This window comes from Acipenser ruthenus, chromosome 7 (genome assembly GCF_902713425.1).
Source record: "Acipenser ruthenus chromosome 7, fAciRut3.2 maternal haplotype, whole genome shotgun sequence".
Lineage (NCBI taxonomy): Eukaryota > Metazoa > Chordata > Actinopteri > Acipenseriformes > Acipenseridae > Acipenser > Acipenser ruthenus.
The window spans coordinates 21676402-21692448 of record NC_081195.1 but is presented as its reverse complement, the minus strand read 5'-3'; the positions used below and the strand labels follow the sequence as shown (position 1 = coordinate 21692448).

The window sequence follows — 16047 nt, the reverse complement described above, 5'->3', positions numbered from 1 at the left end:
TAGGGAACACAGAGAGACAGACAGCATGCACGCTAACTCTCTCTCTCTCTCTCTCTCTCTCTCTCTCTCTCCCTCTCACTGCAGCTGTATGCAGGCAGGTGTACCTGGGTCTACTCCATCAGCAATGTCCTCATGTCAATATCAGGTAAGATGAACGCGTCCCATCTGAGAGTAGCAACAGGTCTGTGAAGCAATGTAAAGCACAGAGGTTTGGTAAAGCACAGGGAAGCATTGTAAAGCACAGAGAGGTCTGGTAAAGCATAGGGAAGCATTGTAAAGCACAGAGAGGTCTGGTAAAGCATAGGGAAGCATTGTAAAGCACAGAGAGGTTTGGTAAAGCATAGGGAAGCATTGTAAAGCACAGAGAGGTCTAGTAAAGCACAGGGAAGCATTGTAAAGCACAGAGAGGTCTGGTAAAGCATAGGGAAACATTGTAAAACACAGAGAGGTCTGGTAAAGCATAGGGAAGCATTGTAAAGCACAGAGAGGTCTGGTGAAGCATAGGGAAGCATGGTAAAGCACAGGGAGGTCTGGTAAAGCATAGGGAAGCATTGTAAAGCACAGAGAGGTCTGGTAAAGCATAGGGAAGCATTGTAAAGCACAGAGAGGTCTGGTAAAGCATATTAAAGACATGACAAACCATGCCCAGTCTAACCAATGGGAAAAGCATGGGGTGAACTGCAGTGTAGTGTTTTGTAAGGCTGGGTCTGGGTGAGTAGTTGCTGTGTCAGTGTAACCTGTGAGTCTCCCTTCCTTCAGGCAAGGCCTCCCAGCTCCACTCACACTCCCTGAAGGAGCTGTACGAGCAGGCAGGCAAGGAGCACAGGCTGGGGGTGCTGCCCACACACAGGCTGCTGCCCAGGTAACACACTGACACACTGAGATATACACACTGAGATACACACACTGACACACTGAGATATACACAATGACACACTGAGATATACACACTGACACACTGAGATACACACACTGAGATATACACACTGACACACTGAGATATACACACTGAGATATACACACTGACACACTGAGATATACACACTGACACACTGAGATATACACACTGAGATATACACACTGACACACTGAGATATACACACTGAGATATACACACTGACACACTGAGATATACACACTGAGATATACACACTGACACACTGAGATACACACACTGACACACTGAGATATACACAATGACACACTGAGATATACACACTGACACACTGAGATACACACACTGAGATATACACACTGACACACTGAGATATACACACTGAGATATACACACTGACACACTGAGATACACACACTGACACACTGAGATATACACACTGAGATATACACACTGACACACTGAGATACACACACTGACACACAGATACACACACTGAGATATACACACTGACACACTGAGATATACACACTGAGATACACACACTGACACACTGAGATACACACACTGAGATACACACACTGACACACTGAGATATACACACTGACACACTGAGATACACACACTGAGATACACACATTGAGATACACACACTGAGATACACACATTGAGATATACACACTGACACACTGAGATATACACACTGACACACTGAGATATACACACTGAGATATACACACTGACACACTGAGATATACACACTGACACACTGAGATATACACACTGAGATATACACACTGACACACTGAGATATACACACTGACACACTGAGATACACACACTGAGATATACACACTGACACACTGAGATATACACACTGACACACTGAGATATACACACTGAGATATACACACTGACACACTGAGATATACACACTGACACACTGAGATACACACACTGAGATACACACACTGAGATATACACACTGAGATATACACACTGAGATACACACACTGACACACTGAGATATACACACTGACACACTGAGATACACACACTGAGATATACACACTGACACACTGAGATATACACACTGACACACTGAGATATACACACTGAGATATACACACTGACACACTGAGATATACACACTGACACACTGAGATATACACACTGAGATATACACACTGACACACTGAGATATACACACTGACACACTGAGATACACACACTGAGATACACACACTGAGATATACACACTGAGATATACACACTGAGATACACACACTGACACACTGAGATATACACACTGAGATATACACACTGACACACTGAGATATACACACTGACACACTGAGATATACACACTGAGATACACACACTGACACACTGAGATATACACACTGAGATACACACACTGACACACTGAGATACACACACTGAGATACACACACTGAGATATACACATTGAGATATACACACTGACACACTGAGATACACACACTGAGATATACACACTGACACACTGAGATATACACACTGAGATATACACACTGACACACTGAGATACACACACTGACATACTGAGATACACACACTGAGATACACACACTGAGATATACACACTGAGATATATACACTGAGATATACACACTGACACACTGAGATACACACACTGACATACTGAGATACACACACTGAGATACACACACTGAGATACACACACTGAGATATACACACTGACACACTGAGATACACACACTGACATACTGAGATACACACACTGAGATACACACACTGAGATACACACACTGAGATATACACACTGACACACTGAGATACACACACTGAGATACACACACTGAGATACACACATTGAGATATACACACTGAGATATACACATTGAGATATACACACTGACACACTGAGATACACACACTGAGATACACACACTGACACACTGAGATATACACACTGACACACTGAGATATACACACTGAGATACACACACTGAGATACACACATTGAGATACACACATTGAGATATACACACTGAGATACACACTGACACACTGAGATACACACATTGAGATACACACACTGAGATATACACACTGAGATATACACATTGAGATATACACACTGAGATATACACACTGACACACTGAGATACACACACTGAGATACACACACTGAGATACACACACTGAGATATACACACTGAGATACACACACTGACACACTGAGATACACACACTGACACACTGAGATATACACACTGAGATACACACACTGACACACTGAGATACACACACTGAGATATACACACTGACACACTGAGATACACACACTGAGATACACACATTGAGATACACACATTGAGATATACACACTGAGATACACACACTGACACACTGAGATACACACACTGACACACTGAGATACACACACTGAGATATACACACTGACACACTGAGATACACACACTGAGATACACACACTGAGATACACACATTGAGATATACACACTGAGATACACACTGACACACTGAGATATACACACTGAGATACACACACTGACACACTGAGATATACACACTGATACACACTCTGATACACACAGACACACCGACACACACTGAGATACAGAGACACGCGGATAAACACAGTGAGACCCTGAGACACTACAGGATGGACATGTGACAGCGCTGTGATCCAGTCCTGGTTTCACTAGGAGTTTAATAATAAGACACACCTGAGCTTGTTATCCACACACACTGGGGCTGATCAAGCTGGTAGTAAAACCTGGACTGGGTTACACTGCTGTGCAACAGGAGTCTTATTCCCATCCCAGCACTGATACACACACTGGTGCACTGGCACACACACACACACACACACACACTGCCGCTGTCACAGCTATAACGGGTCTTTCACAAACGTGCTGTGGTTTCGTTTCAGGAAGTTTTCAGTGACCAATAAGATCCCAGACACCAAGGGCTGCCGGGCGTGTTCTGTAGGTGAGTAAACTAGCATCACACCATTCAAAACCAGTACCACACACTGGACCAGTATCCACTCAGAACCAGTACCACACACTGGACCAGTATCCACTCAGAACCAGTACCACACACTGGACCAGTGTCTACTCAGAACCAGTACCACACAATGGACCAGTATCCACTCAGAACCAGTACCACACACTGGACCAGTATCCACTCAGAACCAGTACCAAACAGCTGGACCAGTGTCTACTCAGAACCAGTACCACACACTGGACCAGTGTCTACTCAGAACCAGTACCACACACTGGACCAGTATCCACTCAGAACCAGTACCACACACTGGACCAGTATCCACTCAGAACCAGTACCACACACTGGACCAGTGTCTACTCAGAACCAGTACCACACACTGGACCAGTATCCACTCAGAACCAGTACCACACACTGACTACCTTGCAATGTAAACAAACCGGACAGCCAACTACGTGTGATTTCTGATAAATCGGAGGGCGTTCACAGGGGGTAAATATGGAAGAATATTTGTAACAACCTAGATATGATTGATGATGCTGACTGTAGATCCTCTCTCTCCCCTCCTCTCTCCTCTCTCCCTCTCTCCAGCTCATAACAGGCAGGGTAGCTGCAGTTTCCTGTGCTGTGCTCTGGAATCCAGTGTGGTTCTGCTGCAGTGGTACGAGCCCATGCACAAGTTCATGCTGATAAAGGTCAGTGCAGCTGGTGCTGTTATTATTATTATTATTATTATTATTATTATTATTATTATTATTATTATTATTAATAATAGGGTCTATGATTATTGACTATTGGTTCTCTCCCCCAGCACTTTGACTTCCCCCTCCCCACCCCTCTGCGTGTGTTTGAGATGCTGGTCGTCCCGGATCAGGAGTACCCCCTGGTCTGCATCGGGCTCAGCAAGGGCTCCGGGCCGGGGCAGGACGTGCAGTTTGAGAACATCAACCTCAACTCTGCCACCTCCTGGTTCACTCGCAGCAGTGCAGGTAGGCTGGGCCGGGCCGGCTTTCATACAAAAATATCCAGAACTGTAAAAAGCATCCATAAAGATAGCAGCAGCAGGGCTAGTGTGAGTTTGTAACCCTGCTCAAACTCCTGGCTCCTGATCATTTCAATATTAATAATAATAGACTTCATTGAGGGGAGCTCTGAACCCCAGGACTGGGTGCAGCAGCAGCAGCAGCAGGGCTAGTGTGAGTTTGTAACCCTGCTCAAACTCCTGGCTCCTGATCATTTCAATATTAATAATAATAGACTTCATTGAGGGGAGTTCTGAACACTAGGACTGGGTGCAGCAGCAGCAGCAGGGCTAGTGTGAGTTTGTAACCCTGCTCAAACTCCTGGCTCCTGATCATTTCAATATTAATAATAATAGACTTCATCGAGGGGAGTTCTGAACCCCAGGACTGGGTGCAGCAGCAGCAGCAGCAGGGCTAGTGTGAGTTTGTAACCCTGCTCAAACTCCTGGCTCCTGATCATTTCAATATTAATAATAATAGACTTCATTGAGGGGAGTTCTGAACACTAGGACTGGGTGCAGCAGCAGCAGCAGGGCTAGTGTGAGTTTGTAACCCTGCTCAAACTCCTGGCTCCTGATCATTTCAATATTAATAATAATAGACTTCATTGAGGGGAGCTCTGAACCCCAGGACTGGGTGCAGCAGCAGCAGCAGCAGCAGGGCTAGTGTGAGTTTGTAACCCTGCTCAAACTCCTGGCTCCTAATCATTTCAATATTAATAATAATAGACTTCATTGAGGGGAGCTCTGAACCCCAGGACTGGGTGCAGCAGCAGCAGCAGCAGGGCTAGTGTGAGTTTGTAACCCTGCTCAAACTCCTGGCTCCTGATCATTTCAATATTAATAATAATAGACTTCATTGAGGGGAGCTCTGAACCCCAGGACTGGGTGCAGCAGCAGCAGCAGCAGCAGGGCTAGTGTGAGTTTGTAACCCTGCTCAAACTCCTGGCTCCTGATCATTTCAATATTAATAATAATAGACTTCATTGAGGGGAGCTCTGAACCCCAGGACTGGGTGCAGCAGCAGCAGCAGCAGGGCTAGTGTGAGTTTGTAACCCTGCTCAAACTCCTGGCTCCTGATCATTTCAATATTAATAATAATAGACTTCATTGAGGGGAGTTCTGAACACTAGGACTGGGTGCAGCAGCAGCAGCAGGGCTAGTGTGAGTTTGTAACCCTGCTCAAACTCCTGGCTCCTGATCATTTCAATATTAATAATAATAGACTTCATCGAGGGGAGTTCTGAACCCCAGGACTGGGTGCAGCAGCAGCAGCAGCAGGGCTAGTGTGAGTTTGTAACCCTGCTCAAACTCCTGGCTCCTGATCATTTCAATATTAATAATAATAGACTTCATTGAGGGGAGTTCTGAACACTAGGACTGGGTGCAGCAGCAGCAGCAGGGCTAGTGTGAGTTTGTAACCCTGCTCAAACTCCTGGCTCCTGATCATTTCAATATTAATAATAATAGACTTCATTGAGGGGAGCTCTGAACCCCAGGACTGGGTGCAGCAGCAGCAGCAGCAGCAGGGCTAGTGTGAGTTTGTAACCCTGCTCAAACTCCTGGCTCCTAATCATTTCAATATTAATAATAATAGACTTCATTGAGGGGAGCTCTGAACCCCAGGACTGGGTGCAGCAGCAGCAGCAGCAGGGCTAGTGTGAGTTTGTAACCCTGCTCAAACTCCTGGCTCCTGATCATTTCAATATTAATAATAATAGACTTCATTGAGGGGAGTTCTGAACACTAGGACTGGGTGCAGCAGCAGCAGCAGGGCTAGTGTGAGTTTGTAACCCTGCTCAAACTCCTGGCTCCTGATCATTTCAATATTAATAATAATAGACTTCATCGAGGGGAGTTCTGAACCCCAGGACTGGGTGCAGCAGCAGCAGCAGCAGGGCTAGTGTGAGTTTGTAACCCTGCTCAAACTCCTGGCTCCTGATCATTTCAATATTAATAATAATAGACTTCATTGAGGGGAGTTCTGAACACTAGGACTGGGTGCAGCAGCAGCAGCAGGGCTAGTGTGAGTTTGTAACCCTGCTCAAACTCCTGGCTCCTGATCATTTCAATATTAATAATAATAGACTTCATTGAGGGGAGCTCTGAACCCCAGGACTGGGTGCAGCAGCAGCAGCAGCAGCAGGGCTAGTGTGAGTTTGTAACCCTGCTCAAACTCCTGGCTCCTGATCATTTCAATATTAATAATAATAGACTTCATTGAGGGGAGTTCAGAACCCCAGGACTGGGTGCAGCAGCAGCAGCAGCAGCAGCAGCAGCAGGGCTAGTGTGAGTTTGTAACCCTGCTCAAACTCCTGGCTCCTGATCATTTCAATATTAATAATAATAGACTTCATTGAGGGGAGCTCTGAACCCCAGGACTGGGTGCAGCAGCAGCAGCAGCAGCAGGGCTAGTGTGAGTTTGTAACCCTGCTCAAACTCCTGGCTCCTGATCATTTCAATAATAATAATAATAATAATAATAATAATAATAATAATAATAATAATAATAGACTTCATTGAGGGGAGCTCTGAACCCCAGGACTGGGTGCAGCAGCAGCAGGGCTAGTGTGAGTTTGTAACCCTGCTCAAACTCCTGGCTCCTGATCATTTCAATATTAATAATAATAGACTTCACTGAGGGGAGCTCTGAACCCCAGGACTGGGTGCAGCATCAGCAGGGCTAGTGTGAGTTTGTAACCCTGCTCAAACTCCTGGCTCCTGATCATTTCAATATTAATAATAATAGACTTCATTAAGGGGAGCTCTGAACCCCAGGACTGGGTGCAGCAGCAGCAGCAGCAGGGCTAGTGTGAGTTTGTAACCCTGCTCAAACTCCTGGCTCCTGATCATTTCAATATTAATAATAATAGACTTCATTAAGGGGAGCTCTGAACCCCAGGACTGGGTGCAGCAGCAGCAGCAGGGCTAGTGTGAGTTTGTAACCCTGCTCAAACTCCTGGCTCCTGATCATTTCAATATTAATAATAATAGACTTCATTGAGGGGAGCTCTGAACCCCAGGACTGGGTGCAGCAGCAGCAGCAGCAGGGCTAGTGTGAGTTTGTAACCCTGCTCAAACTCCTGGCTCCTGATCATTTCAATATTAATAATAATAGACTTCATTGAGGGGAGCTCTGAACCCCAGGACTGGGTGCAGCAGCAGCAGCAGCAGCAGGGCTAGTGTGAGTTTGTAACCCTGCTCAAACTCCTGGCTCCTGATCATTTCAATAATAATAATAATAATAATAATAATAATAATAATAATAATAATAATAGACTTCATTGAGGGGAGCTCTGAACCCCAGGACTGGGTGCAGCAGCAGCAGGGCTAGTGTGAGTTTGTAACCCTGCTCAAACTCCTGGCTCCTGATCATTTCAATATTAATAATAATAGACTTCACTGAGGGGAGCTCTGAACCCCAGGACTGGGTGCAGCATCAGCAGGGCTAGTGTGAGTTTGTAACCCTGCTCAAACTCCTGGCTCCTGATCATTTCAATATTAATAATAATAGACTTCATTAAGGGGAGCTCTGAACCCCAGGACTGGGTGCAGCAGCAGCAGCAGCAGGGCTAGTGTGAGTTTGTAACCCTGCTCAAACTCCTGGCTCCTGATCATTTCAATATTAATAATAATAGACTTCATTAAGGGGAGCTCTGAACCCCAGGACTGGGTGCAGCAGCAGCAGCAGGGCTAGTGTGAGTTTGTAACCCTGCTCAAACTCCTGGCTCCTGATCATTTCAATATTAATAATAATAGACTTCATTGAGGGGAGCTCTGAACCCCAGGACCGGGTGCAGCAGCAGCAGCAGCAGCAGCAGCAGGGCTAGTGTGAGTTTCTAACCCTGCTGTTGTGTTATGCTGTCTCTTATCTGACTGTGCGTTTCTCTGTTTGTCCAGCAGGGGGCGCCAGTGCAGACCCAGTTCAGGTATCTCAGCTGGACTGCAGCACACTACTAGTCCTGGTTCACAGTAAGTGTATCCCTCTCCCTCTATCCCTCCCTCTCCCTCTCCCTCTATCCATCCCTCTCCCTCTTTCTCTCCCTCTCTATCCCTCCCTCTCATTCTCTCTCTTTGCACAATGAACCAGCCCCTTCTCAAAGCTCACTATGCTATCCCTGTGTATGCTATTTTTACAGAGCGTGTGATGCTAGTAGACCTGCAGGGGGCAGTGAAGAGCCAGAGGAAGCAGCTGTCTGAAGTCTCTTACTCCTTCGCTGTGGAGTCAGTGGGTAAGACACCCCGATGCTCAGACTCTCGCTACACCGCATGCTGCGGCACACTGCGAAATTCACAAGAGCCACACAAAGCACACAACGGAAGGAAATGCAGCTGCATGGCACTGTGCATGTTAATACAGTGCAGCTGCATGGCAGTGTGCATGTTAATACAGTGCAGCTGCATGGCAGTGTGCATGTTAATACAGTGCAGCTGCATGGCAGTGTGCATGTTAATACAATGCAGCTGCATGGCAGTGTGCATGTTAATACAGTGCAGCTGCATGGCAGTGTGCATGTTAATACAGTGCAGCTGCATGGCAGTGTGCATGTTAATACAGTGCACGCATTGGCAATATGTCATTACTGGAAAACAAGCCAAGATACTTCATGACAGCTTTCAAACACAACTTTATAGTATTATCCACACTATTATAATGTCTGTCCCCCTGTCCCTGTCCTGCAGTGTATTTTGAGGACAGTATACTGGCTCTGTGGAAGCACGGCTGGCAGAGGAGAGACGCTCGTTTCTCGGAGGTGCTGCAGGACTGGACAGAAACCAGCAAGACATTCAGACTGGTTGGCTCTGACAGGTATACACGCCTCCTAACCCCAAACCAGCCCCCTGCACCTCCAAACCAGTTTACTACTTGGTGAAACTAGCCCCCTGCACTGCCAAACCAGTATACCATGCTGCTAAACCAGTATAGCACGCTGCTAAATCAGTATTTCAGTAACTGGTTTGCTGTGTTTCAGGATGGTGGTGGTGGAGACGAGGCCGACAGAGGACCAGTCCGCCCACAGCAACCTCTACATCCTGGAGATCGCAGAGAACATCGTCCCAGCGCTGTGAACCAGTACTCCCAGTGTGCACTGAGCCACGGTATAGCACAGACTCACTCTCACAGACTGACGAATCAGTGTGGACTGACACACACACACACACACAAACACACACACACACACAAACACACACAGACACACACACACACACACACACACTGACGTGGTATCTCAGCACGTTGAATCGAATGGCAAGGCCAGCGCTGGACGGGAGCCGCAAACGACCCAGTTCAAAAACAAACGTCTGACCATGCAAGCAGAGAGCAAGCTGTGCCCTGGATAGCTGGCTAGAGATACCGATGTGCAGAGAAACGCTGTACGTGTGCGCACTGGTTTGTAAAAGCCTTCCTTCCCGGTCCTGTGCCCTAGCGTTTCTGTAACAATCGAAACACGCTTTTGTTTTGAAGTAAATAAATAATTTATAAACAGTTTCATTCCGGACTGTTGTTCTGTTTTTTGTGTTGATGTGCGTGCTATTAAGCATGTTATTATCTCTCTCTCTCACCCTTTCTAACCCTGCTCAAACTCCTGGCTCCTGATCATTTCAATATTAATAATAATAGACTTCAATGAGGGGAGTTCTGAACCCCATGACTGGGTGCAGCAGCAGCAGCAGCAGGGCTAGTGTGAGTTTGTAACCCTGCTCAAACTCCTGGCCCCTTGATCATTTCAATATTAATAATAATAGACTTCATTGAGGGGAGCTCTGAACCCCAGGACCGGGTGCAGCAGCAGCAGCAGCAGCAGGGCTAGTGTGAGTTTGTAACCCTGCTCAAACTCCTGGCTCCTGATCATTTCAATATTAATAATAATAGACTTCATTGAGGGGAGTTCTGAACCCCAGGACTGGGTGCAGCAGCAGCAGCAGCAGGGCTAGTGTGAGTTTGTAACCCTGCTCAAACTCCTGGCTCCTGATCATTTCAATATTAATAATAATAGACTTCATTGAGGGGAGCTCTGAACCCCAGGACTGGGTGCAGCAGCAGCAGCAGGGCTAGTGTGAGTTTGTAACCCTGCTCAAACTCCTGGCTCCTGATCATTTCAATATTAATAATAATAGACTTCATTGTGGGGAGCTCTGAATCCCAGGACTGGGTGCAGCAGCAGCAGCAGCAACAGGGCTAGTGTGAGTTTGTAACCCTGCTCAAACTCCTGGCTCCTGATCATTTCAATATTAATAATAATAGACTTCATTGAGGGGAGCTCTGAACCCCAGGACTGGGTGCAGCAGCAGCAGCAGCAGCAGGGCTAGTGTGAGTTTGTAACCCTGCTCAAACTCCTGGCTCCTGATCATTTCAATATTAATAATAATAGACTTCATTGAGGGGAGCTCTGAACCCCAGGACTGGGTGCAGCAACAGCAGCAGCAGCAGGGCTAGTGTGAGTTTGTAACCCTGCTCAAACTCCTGGCTCCTGATCATTTCAATATTAATAATAATAGACTTCATTGAGGGGAGCTCTGAACCCCAGGACTGGGTGCAGCAGCAGCAGCAGCAGCAGGGCTAGTGTGAGTTTGTAACCCTGCTCAAACTCCTGGCTCCTGATCATTTCAATATTAATAATAATAGACTTCATTGAGGGGAGCTCTGAACCCCAGGACTGGGTGCAGCAGCATCAGCAGCAGGGCTAGTGTGAGTTTGTAACCCTGCTCAGTGTTGGCATCAATGCCGTGATTATTCAAGTCCTGCCCTCGTGAGCCCTCAGACTGGGTCCTGACACAAACCTTTTACAGTAATTGCTAAGGGGGGGGGGGGGTCTATTCTCTGTCACAAGCAGGCTGGGATATGAATCACACTACTGCTCTACTTCACCCCCCTATTTGTATTTTTTGGAGCAATAAAAGTAATGAGACTGAGAGAGAGAGAGAGAGAGAGAGAGAGAGAGAGCGAGGGAGAGAGAGAGAGACAGAGAGAGAGAGAGAGAGAGCGAGAGACAGAGAGAGAGAGAGAGAGAGAAAGGGAGAGAGAGCGAGGGAGAGAGAGAGAGAGACAGAGAGACAGAGAGAGAGAGGGTGTGGGTTTGGAACGCGTCTTGGTGACAGGATTGCTAATCCCTCTTCATTACCAGTGCTTAATCACAGTAATTACAAGATAACCCTACCACCTCTCACACAGGCACGCAGACACATGTACACACAAACACACAGGCACGCACACACATATACACACAAACACACAGGCATGCACACACACACACACACACACACACACATCCAGTACAGCACTGAGTTCTCTATACTAGACTGTATTGAATTAGCTGCTCTCAGATCCCCAGCACTGAGTTCTCTATACTAGACTGTATTGAATTAGCTGCTCTCAGATCCCCAGCACTGAGTTCTCTACACTAGACTGTATTGAATTAGCTGGCTCTCAGATCTCCAGCACTGAGTTCTCTACACTAGACTGTATTGAATTAGCTGGCTCTCAGATCCACAGCACTGAGTTCTCTATACTAGACTGTATTGGATTAGCTGCTCTCAGATCCACAGCACTGAGTTCTCTACACTAGACTGTATTGAATTAGCTGCTCTCAGATCCACAGCACTGAGTTCTCTACACTAGACTGTATTGAATTAGCTGGCTCTCAGATCCACAGCACTGAGTTCTCTATACTAGACTGTATTGGATTAGCTGCTCTCAGATCCACAGCACTGAGTTCTCTACACTAGACTGTATTGAATTAGCTGCTCTCAGGTCCACAGCACTGAGTTCTCTACACTAGACTGTATTGAATTAGCTGCTCTCAGATCCACAGCACTGAGTTCTCTACACTAGACTGTATTGAATTAGCTGCTCTCAGATCCACAGCACTGAGTTCTCTATACTAGACTGTATTGAATTAGCTGATCTCAGATCCACAGCACTGAGTTCTCTATACTAGACTGTATTGAATTAGCTGCTCTCAGATCCACAGCACTGAGTTCTCTACACTAGACTGTATTGAATTAGCTGCTCTCAGATCCACAGCACTGAGTTCTCTACACTAGACTGTATTGAATTAGCTGGCTCTCAGATCCCCAGTTCAGCACTGAGTTCTCTACACTAGACTGTATTGAATTAGCTGCTCTCAGATCCACAGCACTGAGTTCTCTACACTAGACTGTATTGAATTAGCTGGCTCTCAGATCTCCAGTACAGCACTGATGGGAGTGTGTCTTCAATAACAGACTCATCACCCTCCCCGCCACAGACAAACTGCTGAGCTGAGCTGACAATATGCCAGTCAGCGAGACCCCGATCCGTCAACACACTGGGCACTCCAAAACAGACACAGCACCCCCAGACGCACTGAATGGTCGGGGAGGTGGGAGGGGGGGTTAACAGTGAGTGGGTCCCAGCGAGGCCCTGTTACACAGTTCACTCAACACTGAGAGCTTTATCATGTCAGAGAGAGAGAGAGGAGAGAGAGAGGCCGATTCATTTAATACAAAAATCACATATATATATATATGGGCTGCAGATTTGTTGTTGATTTTAATACACACCCAGACACTGTGGTCCCATTCCACCAGCCTCACCCCACTGCAGCTGCCCTATACTTGTGCTACCATTGCCCCTCAGTGTAATGTCTGTCTGTCTGTCTGTCTGTCTTTGCATTTCAACAGTAATGTTGTGGTTTTGCTCAGGTAGGTCGTGTTGTCTTCGTGAAAAATGCACAAAATTACCTTAAGCTTTTTTTTGCTTGTTTGTTTGTTTTGTTTCAGAAGCACTATTATCATCAGAGAATTACTGATTATATTTAAAATGAAACTGAGAGAGCGTTTCCCACTCAGGCATTAAACCAGTTAAAGAAATGTGAATTTTCATTTTTGATCTCTAGTGACCAGCCTTGTCAATCACACATAGCCACATGGGCTTCAGGGACACACTGGGCTACTGATAAGCACTGAGGAGACCGTCAGGCACTAGGACCCAGAAGCATAACCCTAGCCTGAGTGCAGCAGTGCAGAGAGAGAGAGAGGGGGAGAGAAATAGAGAAAGGAGAGAGAGAACGGGAGAGAAACAGAAAGAAGGGAGACAGAGGAATAAGAGAGGATCGAGAGGAAATGGGGAGAAGAAATTGAGGGAGAGAGGAGAGGAGACAGAGGATAAATCAAGGGGAGAGGAGAGAGAGGGAGAGGGAGATAGGGGGCAGAGGAAGAGAGAGAGGATGGATAGAGAGAGAGAGAGAGAAAGGGTGTTCTGTAGTGTAGTATAGCTGCTGTAGCAAACAGACTGCGAAAATATATCCCTCGCTTTAACTGGATTCGGGAGCCGAGATAGAGAGAGAATAAAACACATTCGCACACACAAACTGGACAAGCGTGGGGATCCAATTCTGCATTCCTCCCTCTCCCCCTCCCCCTCCCCCCCCTCTCCTCGGGAGTGTGATTGTGGACAATAAGCTGTGCCGTGGAGCCGCGCTGATTGAGATGAGGATGGCTGATACAGGCATGAGCAGGTAGGGGTGCTTTACAAATAAAACACAGGAGAGGGGCGAGGGGTAAACACAGGACCCCCCTCCCCAAACACTATAGAATCTGGGGTGTAGGGAGAGAATGGTATAGTCCCATTACATTTTTGAGATATTTTACAAATGAAAGGGTTTGTATATACAATACCTGTAGTTTAGGCTACTGGGGCATCGATGTGTTTTTTTTTATGTATTAATTTTATTTTTTGAAATCAAAGCAATGCTCTGCTAAACGATCCCACAGCTGCCTCTTATTACTGTGCTTCTGGGTTCGTTTTTTTATCTGCATTTGGGATGTGTTTTTTTTTTTTGGTTTAAAAAACTTTGTTTCTCCTTTTTTATGACAGTTGTTATAAATCATGCAATGCTATTGGCTCTGTATTATACTGAAGGGCAATGGCAGACAGACAGACAGACAAACAGACAGACAGACACACACAGACAGACAGACAGACAGACAGACAGACAGACACACAGACAGACAAACAGACAGACAGACACACAGGCAGGGACACTGCAATGGCAATGCAATAAGGGGAGCAATCTTCAGTGGTAATGCTGACAGACAGACAGAGATGAAGGGAACAGAGAGGAGAGAGGAAGGATGGAGAGGGGGAGAGAGCGAGAGAGAGAGAGAGCGAGAGGGGAGAGAGAGAGAGAGCGAGAGGGGGACAGAGAGAGAGGGGGAGAGGGGGAGAGAGAGAGCGCAAGAGAGAGAGCGAGAGAGCACGAGAGAGAGGGAGAGGGAGAGTGCGCGAGAGAGAGCGCGAGAGAGAGGGAGAGGGAGAGGGAGAGCGCGAGAGAGAGAGAGAGAGCGCGAGAGAGAGGGAGAGTGAGAGAGAGAGTGAGAGAGAGTGAGAGAGAGAGAGAGAGTGTGTGTAAGCTGCGGTGTCTGGTGTAAGTTGCTCCGCTCCCTTGCGCTGTGCGGTTTCAGCGGATTGCGTGTTTTTTGTGGAGGGGTGGAGGGAGGGGGGAGCTGTGCTGACTGCCCCCCCAGGATCACTGCTTGTCAGCAGGTCACTGTGTGTGCTCTCGCCAGCACTTTCCCAGTCTGCAACAGCAGCCCGCACTGACTGGACCATTTGGCAGCAACCAAGAACAGAAACACCTGCCATAGCACTGTCAATAGCATGTACACCACAGGACTGATTCACCTGCCATAGCACTGTCAGTAGCATGTACACCACAGGACTGATTCACCTGCCATAGCACTGTCAGTAGCATGTACACCACAGGACTGATTCACCTGCCATAGCACTGTCAATAGCATGTACACCACAGGACTGATTCACCTGCCATAGCACTGTCAATAGCGTGCACACTGTGGGACTGATTCACCTGCCATAGCACTGTCAATAGCGTGCACACTGTGGGACTGATTCACCTGCCATAGCACTGTCAATAGCGTGCAGAGCACAGGGCTGATTCACCTGCCATAGCACTGTCAATAGCGTGCACACTATGGGTGCATATATTTCAGGTTTTTAAAACTGATGTATTTCTGTTTTGTTACAGACACTGACAAAGAAGAAAGAAGACAGAGAAGAGCTTGAGGTGGACGCCTGTTTGTGCTTGACAGGGGG

The 16047-nt window shown here is 46.8% G+C and overlaps 2 protein-coding genes and 1 long non-coding RNA gene across 3 annotated transcripts in view; 2 read left to right on the top strand and 1 right to left on the bottom strand.

Moving 5' to 3' along the window:
* Positions 1–10446, top strand: part of LOC117970253 (mitogen-activated protein kinase kinase kinase kinase 5-like) — a 43411-nt gene extending 32965 nt beyond the window's left edge. The window contains exons 24-32 of the mRNA XM_059026612.1: positions 85–145; positions 760–862; positions 3858–3916; positions 4523–4626; positions 4743–4920; positions 8856–8924; positions 9092–9184; positions 9636–9762; positions 9926–10446. Of these exons, the coding sequence (XP_058882595.1) occupies positions 85–145; positions 760–862; positions 3858–3916; positions 4523–4626; positions 4743–4920; positions 8856–8924; positions 9092–9184; positions 9636–9762; positions 9926–10022 (891 nt within the window). The 3' untranslated portion in view covers positions 10023–10446. The remainder of the gene's footprint in view (positions 1–84; positions 146–759; positions 863–3857; positions 3917–4522; positions 4627–4742; positions 4921–8855; positions 8925–9091; positions 9185–9635; positions 9763–9925) is intronic.
* Positions 86–16047, bottom strand: part of LOC131737457 (uncharacterized) — a 19238-nt gene continuing 3276 nt past the window's right edge. Inside the window, exon 3 of the long non-coding RNA XR_009329071.1 lies at positions 86–183. This is a non-coding gene — a long non-coding RNA (uncharacterized LOC131737457). The remainder of the gene's footprint in view (positions 184–16047) is intronic.
* LOC117415524 (synapse differentiation-inducing gene protein 1) overlaps positions 13959–16047 on the top strand; it is a 7083-nt gene continuing 4994 nt past the window's right edge. The window contains exons 1-2 of the mRNA XM_059026610.1: positions 13959–14452; positions 15980–16047. The exon at positions 15980–16047 is cut by the window's right edge and continues 681 nt beyond it. The gene's annotated coding sequence lies outside the window, so the exon portion shown is untranslated. The remainder of the gene's footprint in view (positions 14453–15979) is intronic.